Genomic DNA, 15,774 nt, shown 5'->3' on the forward strand with positions numbered 1-15,774 from the left:
TAATAAAGCTTGAATTTAAAAAATTCCCGAAAATCAGCAATAACTTAATTAAAATAAAAAAATAAAAAAATAAATTTTACACCAGAATGGTTCAAATCTTCTCTAGCAGCTGAATCATCAACAAATATATTGTTTTTTTTAATACGATGCTGGTGCACCAATCCCCTTAAAGATCACTGGCCAAAAGAGTTATATAGGAGGAACAGTGAATGACGACAATCATGTGGCTGTACACGTGATAATCTTAAAATTAAAAAAAGCAACCTCACCTTAAGAAGCTTCTGTTTAAGGAAGCTTCGTCTTTATTGGTATTTACGCTGTTTGTAACTACATAGACACTGTTAAAATGTAAGATAACTCTTCGCCTTTGGACTCTGTCGTGGCTATCAGGTGTTAACTTCAGAGTCCACACCCCAGTAAACTGAGGTAATTAAGACTACTTCCGCTCGGCGAGTTGACGTTACCACTTGAACTGTTCCCCGACCCAGTTCCTCCGGAGAGTGGTCCTGAGTCTGCGAGCATGCCGCACAAGCCGGAGCTGCGATCGAACCCACCAGCCCCGCCACGCGAATGTGACTTGTTCTCTTGAAACATTTTATACAAAGCGCTTGTAACCACCACGACGCACCAACAGCGTCTGCCGGAGATCTTTCTTCGCTGTATGTTTGGCAACCATGCAATTAGTAGGGACAAGATTATAGGTGAATTTCGATAAAGCTGAAATAACATCGAAAACCATATTAATACACCATATAACACCAAAATAAAAGTTAATACGCCATGAAGCACCGAAATGAAACAAACATCATGAAATGTATCTGCAAAATTAATAAAACTTAACTTAGATTACAAAAAATTTCATCTTTTTTAAGTTTAAATTAATGATGTTAATTATTTAACATGGAGTTTGTACCAAAATTTATGTATCAAATAGATGAGAAAAATATTTGCTTCTTAATATATTGCCACTGTTATTTAAACTAATATTTATATTACGCCATTGGCACATTGTTCAAACGTACATGTACTTGCTGATAATTTTTTTTTGTTCCCAGTAGTTGAACATGCTTCTTACAAATTATTGTAAAAGAGCATTAAGTATTAGTCAAAAGGACATTATTTTCGTGAAGTAAGTATCATTGAACAAGAAAGTGTCATATTTTTTTCAAAAATTCTGCTATCTTGGTTATTAAACAGAGATCATAAAGAATAAAAACAATATCACCGAAATCTCTCTTTTTAAAAACTAAATTGGCCTAAAAATAAAAAAAAATTAAATCTGGTCTCTAGCTGCTAAATGTTGGAGCCTGCTACGCGTGCTCTGGCTTCCCCACTCAGGGTAAAACCTATGCAAATCAGACACCTCACTGGGAACGGCCTTAACAAAATTTAAAGAAATTAAAATTAAACTAATTTCCATTAAATCACTAATCCCTGATGCAGGTGTCCTCAACAAACCCGATTAATATATTACTCCTAAAGTTTTGTAGTGAAATGGCCACTTTGATAGAGCTTACAAAGTGACACAAAAATTTATAAATAATTAAAAACAAATTATTAATAAGAAATAATTTTTTTTGAACACAGCGGTGATATAAAAAATTTTTAATTATTAAAAACTAAATTATAGAATTAATTATAAACTAACGACTTGCAAAAAAATTAACTAAATAATAGTTTTAATAAAATAGTGATAAAATGATTCCAATATGGAAATAAAAGTCCGAAACTATATTATAAAAGCTGAAATAAAATCTAAAACAATATTCACCTGATAATCACTATGCAAAACAAAGCTTGCAATTATTATTAAAAATATTTGAAAAGAGGCAGTGGCATTGGGAGTGGTCGAGACTTCCGCCTCGGCGCTCGAAGAAGCCCTGACGAGCAGGAGGGTCGCGGCGCTGAGCGCAGAAGGGCAGTGGCGTGAGCCTGCCTGGAGCCGCCGTCGGTGCAGATCTTGGTGGTGGTAGCAAATACTCCAGCGAGGACCTGGAGGCCGGGAATGGGACACTGACCTGCAGTGTAGTTGGCGGCCGAGAGCAGGGTCGGCAGCCAGTCCTGGATGTGCATGAGGTGGTCAGCCACGCGCGGGGTGTCGGGGATCAGCGGGCTCCACACCAGCCCCACCCCCCGCACGCCGCCCTCCCAGGGCGTGTCCTTGATCTGCGCACAGCCGCGGCACCGTCAACCCCTCGCAGCTGAGGCTTCCAGCACCTCGCACGACCCTCGACCAGTTACAGACAAGCAGAGCAAGTGGTTACCCAGTCAAGAGCCCCGACCCTTGCCGTCGACCAATGTAGCACACTAGAATACTTTCTGTGTCTCGCCTTAATAGTTCAGTAGTTATAGGTTCAAAAAGGGTGGGTCCTTCGATTAAATGTCGAGTTAATGAAACTTGGGGTGGTGGTTTGTTACGTGATACAGTAGTGCCCCACCCAATTTATCCAACAAAAAATCCTTGTGGAAACTTTTTTTTGGGGGGGGGGGGCGAAAACCCCCAATTTGTTTGGCACTTTTTTTTCAGTTTTTTGCCTATAACTCTTTTTTCTTTTGCCTCATACGACTTAGACTATTCCATTCGATTTTGTAGAGCGGTAAATTTCCTACAATTTTCACCATTCGAACATCTTTTTTGACTTCATACTTACCGAGATACAGGATTTCAAAAATGTGCGAATAAGTGAAATAAATCTGCAAAATATTCGTAACTTTATTTATAACATTGTCATTGACACGAAAAACGTGGATATATACACAGAAAAAAATACATTTAATGTGAATCTTTTGCTTGGATCTACATTCAAGAAACATATTATTATTTCTTAAATGTACATATATGGTTTTGGAGAAACCATAAAATATTTTTAAAAAATTAGTCAATTAACTAAACTTTATCTTTAAATTTAGGGAAGTAATATATTTTAGTAGCATTGATAATATGATTAAAATAACTGGAAATATACAGAAAAAGTACATTTAACACGATTTACTAACTTGAATCTACATTCAAGGATCGTTGCCATTCTTAAATGTAAATATAAGGTTTTGGAGAAACCATTAAAGACTAAAATATTTATATTTTCTATTAACTGAGCTGCTTCCTTACATTTAGAAAAAGTATCAGTTTTTAATAGCCCTTGACACTAAGGATGATTGAAATAGCACGGGACCATGATTAGAATGGTTGAATTACACTCCAAATAGAATAGTATATACTAGTAGACGTTCAAGGTTCTTATATAAGAATATTTCTCTCGGCAGCCAACCAGGGCAGGTCCCTAGTAATCTGTCACAGAAAACTCTCATTAGAAATTAATCTACTAACTTACTAGTGTGGATGATAATCGTGGCTTTCTTCACCGCGGCCATGTCGTGGAATATCCACAAGAGTTGTAAACCTTATACATCGTACCTGTCTTTTCTTCCGGGTTACTTCATCATTTATGTTAATTTGGTAACCATAATTGACTCAAAGTGGTCACTCGGATTACTTAACTACAGAGATATTTTACCTATATAAAATGATAGTTCTTGCTTCAGAAATGTAAAAAAAAACTGATTTAACACAAAAATCACTTGGGTACTTTCTGGAATCGGTAAATAATTGTTAAAATATTGAAAACGCAGAATCTTACGATTAATACTCAAGAGTGATATAAGGATTTTTAGTTTACTTAACAAAATTAATAAGGCCCAAATATAATTTTCTGAATGTAAAGTGAAGAAACAAATGCCCGTCAAGTGGACAGGAAATGCGAACATTTTTTTAAAGAAATATTAAGTTTTACTGGGTATGGATAGTGTTCGTTACTGTTTCTGCATTAATTAAGGTTTTTTTTTTTCACGTTTCTGGCTTAACTGACAAATGCTCCACAAGATTGAGCTTTTTAAATATTTTGTTAAATACATTTACTTAATTTTTGTTATTTATATTTTGGAATTTTAATATATATATATGTTGCATTTTATGCTGCTACATAAAATATAATTTTCTTGTTTGGGAAGCTTATTTACATTTTCGATGATCAAATGAAAATAACTTTTTTTTATCTAAAAACATTTGCAGGAAAACTGTTGGAATATTAAGCTAAATATCCTACACATAATTTTTAATGGGTGATCTTAATTTTATAATTAGGATATTCCTATTTCGAATTGTACGTGTTCCCACAGGACTTGTTTCCAAGCGAATGCTCACTCCTTTGAGGGGCCAGTTAGACGCCACGTTGTTGTCGTAGCCGTTGGTGGGCCCGCCGTTGTCCGTGGAGAACACAATGATGGAGTTCTCCAGCATACCCTTGGCCCTGAGCGCCGTCACCACCAGCCCCACCGACTCGTCCAGCTTGGCCACCATGCCTGCACACAGGCCCAGTCCACCGTGGTGCAGTGTACGCGGCATCGCAACCGCGCGCACAGAAACACAATATCGTAATCGAATGCAAGAGCGAAACTCCATTTAAATGCCTTCAGAAGAGCCCTGTGTTATTCTGTTAAGGATAGGACGATGATAGGAAAAGTAGGAAACGAATGGGAGTGTTTCAAGTTTAATGTGCCCCGAAAAAGTCAAATCGATGGTTGTTCCAATCGAGTGGATGAGGGATAGATGTGGCTCAAGCGTACAATGAGCGTAACGGGACACAGCGTAACGGGAAAATGTGTGTTACGGGACACATTTTGTGCGTGTGAGAAGTTGGGCTACTGCTTGCCTTCAGTAACGAAGTGTAACAACTTGTGTAGCAAAATGGTCACTTCTTACGCCACGTGGTAGTTTCTGATCTCGTGCAAGAAATCTAATGACAACGGCATTGTTGCCGTAGCCTTTATGTGAACCCCAGTGAGATTTCTATAAACTATGGTCATTTGACAATTATTGTATTTTGCTCTCCGATAGTTGTCCTACCTTTTGTCAACAGTTTCATGGGATTACCAACAACGCTGTTATTTCCAGTAGAGAAAAAACACAACACGCTATGCACAGAACGACATTTAAATTAAAGCTAACGGTGTCACTGACATTGCTGTCATTAAGTGATTAGAGGTGATAAGACGAGTATGTAACCACACTACCCCTGTAAAATTCTTAGCGTCGCATTAACGCCCGCAACGTTTTCTACAAGCAAGAAATCCAAGTTTTTCCCGGCCGGGAATCGAACTCGAATCACCTTGGTGGTAGGCGTTAGCATGCAATTAGCTTGCTGCATCTCTGTGAAGCCATTAACAGAACATTTTAATGTACTCATGACTCTTCATACGTTGTCTTCGATGGCTAGCAACCAACGCGTCGCACTCATGTAGTGAGGGTTGTGAGCTCGGTCTCTATATCCCAGAACTATTTGAATTTATTAGCAACAAGTTGGTACTCAACAGGTTTGGAGCGCATCGTTACTTGGAGATCCAACCGCCTTTAAAAGTTATAAGCGGAAAGCCTTTCAGATTTACTAACAATTTACCAAAATAAAGAACATAAGAAGATATTCTGTTCATGTTCTTTTAGAAAAAGACGAAAAGTATGGAATTGAAATTGCATTGATTATTTATTTAATGGATGTTATTTATGTATTATACTTAAACCCTTCAAAATTTTCCAAGGCGTTGTGCAGGAAAATATACTAGCTATTACATATAAAATTTTAAAAATATGAATGAATGCTCATAATCCCATTGTTATTCGTCGTTTTTAATAGATATTGCTCATAATAAAAACCAATTGCTCGCCATTTACAAATGCGATTAGTTAAAGCATATGTATGGGCCTTGTATTCATCTTCTACAATACCAAGTCATGCTCTTCTTAATAACTCTTAAGCCTCTGTGATTTATTACTTTCCGGCGTAAAAAACATTTAGAGCTTAATTTTTACTAATTTGAGACGTACGGTTGTTAAGTGGTCATAACCCTCACTACTCACCACTCACAAAAGTGATCCGGGTTCAATTCTCGACTGAGTCAAACCTTTATTTATTACAAGTAATTAGGAATTGTCGGAATTGTTGTGGAATTGTGAGCTTTCTAGTTGCGTTGCATTGTTTTCACAAATATACATAATCGATACTCCCTCTTATATTACAATACTAACTCTTAAAAGTCTTTATAAAATATCTTAATATAAAATGAACATAAAGTCGACGAAATCAATCAACTAGTTTTTATCCGTCCATCCGTACATTAGTGTAAATATATCTCCATTCTACCATTCGTCAAATGCCTGACCATGGGTTTATTCATCAAAATAACTTTCCATCCGTCCATCCGTACAAATATCTGTCAGTCCATCCGCCTATCCAACCATCTAATCATACAAACCTTCTGACCAACCATTCATTCGTCAATCCATTCGTCTAAATATATATATATATATATATATATATATATATATATATATATATACACATCTATCTATCCGTCCATCCAACAGTCCGTCCATATATCCAACAGTCCATCCATAAATCTAAAAGTCCATCCATCTATCCAACAGTCTATCAATCTATCTAACATTTCATCCATATATTTAACAATTCACCCATATATCTTGCAGTTCATCAATCTATCCAAAAGTCTATACATCTTTCCAAAAGTCCATCGATCCATACAACAAACCATTTATCCATCCAACATTTTATCCATCCATCGAATAATTCATTAGCCTCCCAATAGTCCACTCATCTATTCAACAGTCCATCCATCATGGGCGTCGCAACCGGGGGACGGGGGGGTTACGCCCCCCCCACCAATAATTAAAGTCTTTAATTTCGTCCCCTCCAATAATATATTTAGTTTCGTAGTTTCGTAGTTTCTCCTGATGTTTAAATTTATGATTTTGTGTGGATGTAGCACCAGCAGATATGTTAACTGTGGTTTTTTAAAAATTTGTTCTCTGAAAATAAATTTTTATAAAAAATAAATTATATAGTGCAACCAACTATAATTAGAATATTTAGGAAAGAAAAAAATGCCTAAAAAACCACCTTTTTGCACCTTCAAACCCCAAATTTTCCCGGGGGTGGACCACCCGCTTTTTTTTTTCAGGGGATTGATATTCCTCAAACAACTAAATCAATTGAAGTTCCCCCCCCCCCCAAAAAAAAAATATCCTTGCGACACCCATGCATCCATCAGTCGTTCGTCCAACTGCGAGTCCGTCGCGTCAAACGCGATTGGCGCTGCAGCGGTACCTGCGAAGGTGCGGCGGCGTGTGTCGTTGATGTGCGCGAAGCCGCCGACGACGTCTGCGGGCGCCTGCAGCGGCTGGTAGGGGTTGCCGGCGTGCGTGGCCAGGTGCGCCAGGTACAGGAACAGCGGCGTCTCGGCGTCGTGCTGGTGGATCAGGCGCACCGCCTCCTCGCTGAACAGGTCCGTGGAGTAGCGGCCGTAGCTGGACCACGACACGTTGCCCACGCCGCGCCGCATGTCGTAGCCCCAGTAGCCCGGCTGCAAACAGTCGTTCTTTCGCCGTAGTCGAGTGGCGGAGACCTCGCTCTGGGCAACACTTCTGGCCTGGAGCAGCCGGTGTGTCAACTGAAGCTACGACCTCGCTCTGGGCAACACTCCTGGCCTAGAGCAGCCAGTGTGGCAACTGAAGCTACGACCTCGCTCTGGGCAACACTTCTGACCTGGAGCAGCCGGTGTGTCAAGTGAAGCTACGACCTCGCTCTGGGCAACACTCCTGGCCTAGAGCAGCCAGTGTGTCAACTGAAGCTACGACCTCGCTCTGGGCAACACTCCTGGCCTGGAGCAGCCGGTGTGTTAACTGAAGCTACGACCTCGCTCCGGGCAACACTCCTGGCCTGGAGCAGCCAGTGTGTCAACTGAAGCTACGACCTCGCTCTGGGCAACACTCCTGGCCTAGAGCAGCCAGTGTGGCAACTGAAGCTACGACCTCGCTCTGGGCAACACTCCTGGCCTAGAGCAGCCAGTGTGTCAACTGGAGCTACTCTGGGAAGTTAATGAGTCATTTCCTACTGGAGCATGTTCATTACCAGTCGTCGCACAATAAAACAGTTGGGAACAGTTGCAATCCTGGAGATCTCCCCATCCCCTACCCCCATAATAGCAATAATAGAAATAATTAAATAAATAAAATTAATTACATTTCACAGACATCAGACATGCGTAAAAGTAGCTTAAGATAGAGAGCTATAGAGGGAGATATATAGATATAGACACTTGTATATATAGAGATAGAGAGATAGAGATACATGCATAAAGAGATAGATAGAGGGATAGAGAATTAGAGAGAGGTAGAGAGAGATGCTTTGTATATGTGTACCTACTTCAAACAAATTACAAAAAAAAATATATATATATAAATTTGACGTATTGCAACGCATTCTGGGCATCAGCTAGTATTTAATATTTGTCATGCCAATAATTAGGAAATTTAATTTATACTACGAATAATAAAAAAAAAGCTACGAAATTCGAGACGTGGGGTATAATTCCTATTAACTCTTTACCAAATCGCACTAGGAAACTTTAAGTGATCGTATATTCTGCTTACAAAAGCAGCCCGACAGTGCTCCGCCTACCACACGAGTGAATGAGCTGTGAACCTATAAGAGGATCTGTGTGTACTTGACACTCGTTACGTTTCAGATGGTCCTTGGTGGCTTGATTACTTAGATTACTGGCTTGTGTGAGGTGGCCAGCTTAGGTTTTTTTTTTTTTTTTTTACGAAAACACTACCGTGGCTCGTAATTTATTATCTTTTAAATGGTTTGCTATGTAGACATTCTGAGCAAAATCGTGTTGTGCAAAATTATGTCAATTCTCTTTAACACATAATAACAGGCCCTAACAAGTATTGCCTATGTCAGAATATTTTTAAAACCCAACACGAAAGGTTACATATTAATTTCAATAAAGGCTATTTCTACTGCGTGTATAGAGAAAAATTGTGGATACAAAACAGGAACTATTTTATATATTTACTTTAGCATAGTTAAAATGTTGAACCATAAGTATTATATAATAGTATATTCAGCGCTGAGGTTTCGGGTGTGGAGCTTGAACCGATAACCGCCATATTGGAATGTGACGTCACGGTGGCCTTTTTTGGTGTCAAATTTACACAAAATTTTCAAAAATGACACCAAATTCCTGAAATTTCCAAAAAATATTCCTGTTTCGAGGGGAAAATTCCCATTTTCAAGGAAAATTTGTATTTTATTCATGGAAAATGTCAACAGGTTGCAAATTCCTAAAAGTGGATTAAGGCTCCCAAAAGCAAGCTGCCCTAAGCTGCTGATATCAATACCTTGACCTTGGGCACCATCGATGCACTTTTAGTTACGGTTATCATATTAAAAATCCGTAACTATCATCTGATTTTAACGAAAAAATAAATAAATAATTTAAAAAAATAAAATTAATAAAATGTTAATAACAAGAACTTCCATCATTTAGAAATTCGTTCGCCATATTGAAATTCCGTAACTATTATTCGATTTTAATAAGATTTTTTAAATTCGTAACAAATATACTAAATTAAATTTCCATTTATAGAAAGGTACTGGGTTCAAACTCGTAAAGGACGATCGGTTAAAAATGGAGACGGATCTTTCCTAAGCAAAAACCACCGGTAGAAAATCGTCCAACCACTAATGCCAAACCAGATATAAGGTAAGCCAGTATGACGTAATAGCGGCCATTTTGTTTTCCTCTGCTGGAGGTCGCTGCCAAAATATTGTTTTCGTGTGCTAGAGTGCACTGTCACCATATTAGTTTAATTTTTACCCGCTAGAGTGCAATATTCATATATTTCCAGGACACATACCACTTTGAAATTTGTCCACCATATTGAAAAAATGTAATTTTTAATCTATATTTGGAAAAAAAGTATTAATTCATAAAAAATTCAGCAATCTATTTACTGGCTGAATCAATAGCCTAGGTTTGTTTCTTGACTGATACAAAAAGATAACTTAATTAATGTTTGCACGAAATGACGATTTGAGCCAATTTTCAGGTATAAAAATTACAATTTAATTTAACTGTATAAATAAATTTGTTTGAAAATAATTTTGGTGGATACTGTTTTATAAAAATGAATTACTATATATATTATTTTCGATTTAATAGTCTTTATATAGTCCAAAAATTTCTTATTAAAATCCTTATTGTGAAAAAGTGGTAATATTTAGCTGTTTTAGTAATACATGTCATTATTTTGGCGGTTACTTTGTTTTGTTGAAGTAATACTGAGTACATCCCACCGTTTACAAGTTTGTGCTTTTCCAAAAATATAGGATTGTAAAAATATGCAAAAGCTTCAAAGGATATTAATTTTTCTCTCATAAACGTTGAAATAAATCACTAATATTTTAAGTTCTAGTAAACCATTGGCAAAAACAGTAACAGTTGAAGAATTCCGCAAAAATAAAGGTAATAAAATTGTAAGAAAAGCTTAAGTGATAAAAAAAATTATTTTAGTTGAGTGATTTGCTTCTGATGTACGTATCATCATTCATAGAAGCAGTTATTTACAAAACGTCATTTGCCATTTTTTTTTTAATTTTTTCTAGGTTTAATTATGTTAGGCCCCTGCTTCAAAAATCAATAATGTAAAGGGATTTTTTAATGTTTATGCAAAACTGCTATATTTTTCCAGTTAAGCATCTATAAATAATTTAAAAACCAAACTAAAAATTTTAAGACATAGTAATCACATTTTTGATACTCTACAATATCTTGCAAATAATATTGCAAGAAGCGTCTTATCACAAAACACAAGTTGCTGATACCATGCAAACAATATGTTCTGATATGATTAGATAGTCACTAGGTGCTGATTACCTAATATCTTCTGAAGTATTTGTTATAATGGAAGTTCAGTAAATCATTTGCTGAAACATGTTTCTTCGCCTCAACAGTATTATATAGAAAAATTTATTACTTCTTATTTCATAAATATTCATTATTTAAAAATACAACATCCAATAATCATTCAAATATTTATACATACAATAATATTTATGAAAGGCATTTTACTACTCATTTTAAAATTAAAGTAATACAAATATACATACACTTTATAATTACAACATATTAGCTGGAATTTTGCCTTGAATATGGTTTTCATTTATATAAATTCACTATAAATTTTGTTATCATTATACATTTACTAATTTAATCACTGTCTAATAAAAATATACGATAACATGGAAAATGCTGGTATAATTTTGAGGCCATATGAGAACGATGTTGGGAGAGGGTTATAAAAATATGTTCAGAGTTTGGACAAACATTGCCTGTTTATGACCTTAGCTATTAAATGTATTGTGTTTAGTCTTTCTTTTCCTGTAGTAGTGTAAAATAATTTATATTGTACTTTCTTATTATAACACAAAATGTATGGGTTACAAATCTGAATTTATTTCACTTACGTACAATTCATTCAAAAGTAAGTTTTTGAATATATCTTCAGTACAGTGTAGAGATAGAGGAATGTAAACATACCGAAAATCCCACAATATTCCAAAAATTCTTATTCAAGATTTATTTCATTTTCTATTTTATAATACATATACTAAGAGATTGCTAAGGGACAGCTCAGAATCTGAATAGTTATAGTTACACCTAGTCTCGTAAGTGGGAATCGAACCCACGCACCGAAGTGAGAGCACAATTCAAGCATAACAAGACACCCAGGTCGGCTAAATACCATAGTGTACGGGAGAACGGGGAGAGAGAGGAGAGAGAAGAGAGAGAGGAGAGAGGAGAGAGAGGAGAGTGAGGAGTGGAGAGTGAGGAGAGGAGAGTGAGGAGAGGAGAGTGAGGAGAGGAGAATGAGGAGAGATAGGAGAGAGGAGAGAGAGGAGAGAGGAGAGAGAGGAGAGAGGAGAGAGGAGAGAGAGGAGAGAGGAGAGAGGAGAGAGAGGAAAGTGAGGAGAGTGAGGAGAGACAGGAGAGTGAGAAGAGTGAGAAGAGTGAGGAGAGACAGGAGAGTGAGAAGAGTGAGGAGAGAGAGGAGAGTGAGGAGTGGAGAGTGAGGAGAGAGAGGAGAGTGTGGAGTGGAGAGTGAGGAGAGGAGAGTGTGGAGTGAAAGAGAGTGAGGAGAGTAGAGTGAGGAGTGGAGAGTGAGGAGAGGAGAGTGAGGAGAGAGAGGAGAGAGAGGAGAAATAGGAGAGCGAGGAGAGATAGGATAGTGAGGAGAGATAGGAGAGATAGGAGAGAGAGGAGAGAGAGAAGAGATAGGATGGAGAGGATGGAGAGGCGAGAGAGGATAGAGAGGATGGAGAGGATAGAGAGGATAGAGAGGAGAGAGAGTAGAGAGAGGAGAGAGAGGAGAGAGAGGAGAGAGAGGAGAGAGAGGAGAGAGAGGAGAGAGAGGAGAGAAGTGAGAAAGGGGAGAGAAAAGGGAGAGAAGAGAGAGAGGAAGTTGAGAGAGGATAGTGAGAAGAGTGAAGAGAGAGAGGAGAGAGAGGAGAATTATGAGAGAGAGGAAAGTGAGGAAAGTGAAGACAGAGAGGAGAGACAGGAGAGTGAGAAGAGTGTGGAAAGAGAGGAGAGAGAGTGAGGAGAGATAGGAAAGTGAGGAGAGTGAGGAGAGATAGGAAAGTGAGGAGAGTGAGGAGATACAGAGTAAACTGAGGATAGTGAGAGGAGATTGAGGAGAGTGAGGAGAGAGGAGAGAGAGGAGAGACAGGAGAGAGAGGAGAGAGAGGAGAAAGAGGAGAGATGATAGAGGGGAGAGAGGAGAGTGAGGAGAGAAAGGAGAGAAAGGAGAGAGAGTAAAGAGAGGAGAAAGAGTAAAGAGAGGAGAGAGAGTAAAGAGAGGAGAGAGAGTAAAGAGAGGAGAGAGAGGATAGAGAAAAGAGTGAGGAGAGTGAGGAGAGTGAGGAGAGTGAGGAGAGTGAGGAGAGTGAGGAGAGTGAGGAGAGTGAGGAGAGTGAGGAGAGTGAGGAGAGTGAGGAGAGTGAGGAGAGTGAGGAGAGTGAGGAGAGTGAGGAGAGTGAGGAGAGTGAGGAGAGTGAGGAGAGTGAGGAGAGTGAGGAGAGTGAGGAGACAGGAGAGACAGGAGAGACAGGAGAGACAGGAGAGACAGGAGAGACAGGAGAGAGCGGAGAGAAATAGAGAATGATATGGGGAGGGAGATACGGAGCGATAGGAATGAAGAGGTGAAATGAGAGTGAGAGGGAAAGTGAGAATTAAAGTGAGAATAAGAGGGAGAGTGAGAGGGGTAGGGAAGGTGATAGGGTGTGAACAAGGGAGGGAGAGAGAGCGGGTGATAGAAATGAAGAGCTGGAGAGAGTTGGGGAGGGATAGGGAAAAGAAGGAAGCGAGGAGAAGGGAGTGAGGGAGTGAGAGGGATAGAGAGACAAGAGGTCTTACCACATACGCATAGATCCATGCTACTGCTTGGTAAAGCTGTCATCTGTTCCCTAATTCTGCTAACGTAAAACCATGAGAACCTTGCTGCAAGAGAGGGAGAAATAAAGATAGAGAGAGATATCGTTTATGTACTCAATTGTGAGAACTACTTTTCTTTTTTTCTTTTGAATTGAGGCCATGACCGTGGAAAAAGAGTGTGTTTGAAGTTTCAGTATGCCTTGTTGTAACCGTCTTCAAGCGCACATCATCATTTTTTCACGAACGTGGTTATAACCCAGGAGCCAAGAAGTGATTAGTGACTCTGGCTAATAAATCCTAGGATAAAGTCAAGAGGAATATGCTGAAAAGTATGGAGAAGCAACGTTTTTGCGTAAAACTTTGTAAAAACTTTTGACAAGTTATATGGACCGAACTGCATAATTCTTGCAACAAATGTTTTTTATACTATCTAATGCCCTGGATCTCTTTCAATTTTTTTTGGTTTGAAATAGGTAAACATATACAAAACATCTCTTTCTACCCCTCTCTATCTCTCTATACATGTCCCTCTATAAATCTCAATATATTTCTCAATATATAAATCTCTATACATCCCTTTATATCTATACATATATCTATCCATATCTCTCCATATACTCTACATCTCTCTATTTATCTATATACATCTCTCGCTCTAACTCTGTAAATCTGTGTGTATACCTTTATTATCTATTCCTCTCTCTATAACTCTATCTCTCTGCATCTTTATCTTCCTATCTATATCTTTATATTTACAAAATATAAGATGAACACACAAAGGTTCATTTATATTTATTTTTATTTGTCATTTTACCTGTCAACGGTGTGACGTAGGTATATAAAAAAACGCGCGTATTCAAATGCAATGTTGTGTCAAAATTTCAAAGAAATTGGTGGAGAACATTCTGAGATTTAATATTCTGAACGAAGGAACATTCACATCTTTGTCTATGTAGACGTGACGTGTACTGCAGCAAAGTGCGCGGTGCCTCACCCCCTCCTGCGACGTGTGGTCGTAGTAGTCCTGGTGGCCCGCCCAGTAGCCGAAGTGGCTGTCGAAGCCGCGCCTCGTGGGGGTGTAGGCGGCCTGGAAGTGGCCCAGGTGCCACTTGCCGACCGCGTGAGTGGCGTAGCCCAGCTCCTTCAGGTACTGCGGCAGCAGCCTCTCGCGCAGCGGCAGGCCGTACGGCTGCTGGGCGTACAGCACCCGCTGCATGCCTGCGGCGCGAACCCACCCCTCTCCTCGCAGCCCCTTTACCAGCTCCTCGCAGCCCCTTTACCAGCGCCTCGCCACGTCACCACGGCCTTTGAATATATATATATACTGTATAGAAGTCGCCAGACCAGGTTAAAATTTCTAATACGGTTTTGAGGTAGTTGGTTAATTCACCGCCGCAATCGCCACCATCTCTAGGGCATCGACTTGTGGTGGTCCCTAGCGGACAAGTGTCGAACTCTTAAAACACCCCTTCCCCACCCTCCCACAAACATGCGTTGTCCTCCACCCACCCTCTACCCCACCTCTCATCCTTACAGTTTTGTGACGCACAAACTCCCGTTGAACCATGGAGTTAAGAAGTTAGGGAGTAGGTGTGTGTAATCTCTGCTGTGTTAACAGCTGAAGTCAAAACAAAAAACGACCACGCCCCCTTGTGAGAGCAAAACATCACTGGTTGCAATGCATTTAAATGCAGAATACTGTATTTTGTTAATCCGATATTAGCTACCAACGGCGTATATGTGCAAGTTTATCTTTTTTAAGATTATGAAATGAAATATAATGTTGTGTTGCAAGACTGTAACGTGTGATTTTTTAGTAGAAATAAGGCAATAAATCCCTATATATGTAATGACGAAATGGGTTATAAAATTAATTTATTGCTTACTTAACAGCATTCAGGTAGGGTGCATTGATGTTATTAAGGCAGTATGTTGTGTCAATAACATTATAGTACCCTTGTTTACATTATTTGTGCTTAAAGAAGGTTTTTTTTCGTCATTTCATTTATCGGACTATTACAATGTTAAAGATATTAGCTTATTACCTACATGTTACTGTAAACGAAATGAACAAATTAACTGATATTTAAATTCTCGTCATAATTATTAGGCCTATGTGTATGGATGGATTAGCTGTCACGAGCCCACACGTCTATATTAACTTGTACATGCTACAACTTTTGCATTTTATTTATATATTTATTTATTTAATGCAGTGGCCACGCAATAGTAAACATACCAGTAGTTTCTTCAGAGCTAAATTAGTCCTTTGCACGAATATTTCACTTTAGGAGCCAGTACTGTAAAGTAACAGTAATAACAGAGGGCACACATGCCTACCTGCAGCAATGTTGCAGTGATTACATTTGCAACTTTTTTTTTTACTATAGCGATTCCAAGTGTTATATATTTATACTGTCTACG

The 15,774-nt window shown here is 38.6% G+C and overlaps 1 protein-coding gene across 1 annotated transcript in view; it reads right to left on the minus strand.

Annotated features, from left to right (window-relative positions):
* Positions 1-15,774, minus strand: part of LOC134531714 (arylsulfatase B-like) — a 74,031-nt gene that overhangs the window by 14,772 nt on the left and 43,485 nt on the right. Inside the window, exons 3-6 of the mRNA XM_063367532.1 lie at positions 14,345-14,568; positions 7,176-7,431; positions 4,202-4,359; positions 2,019-2,166 (exon numbers count right to left, since the gene is read on the minus strand). Coding sequence (XP_063223602.1) covers positions 2,019-2,166; positions 4,202-4,359; positions 7,176-7,431; positions 14,345-14,568 — 786 coding nt within the window. The remainder of the gene's footprint in view (positions 1-2,018; positions 2,167-4,201; positions 4,360-7,175; positions 7,432-14,344; positions 14,569-15,774) is intronic.

The sequence above is a fragment of the Bacillus rossius genome, chromosome 5 (genome assembly GCF_032445375.1).
Source record: "Bacillus rossius redtenbacheri isolate Brsri chromosome 5, Brsri_v3, whole genome shotgun sequence".
Lineage (NCBI taxonomy): Eukaryota > Metazoa > Arthropoda > Insecta > Phasmatodea > Bacillidae > Bacillus > Bacillus rossius.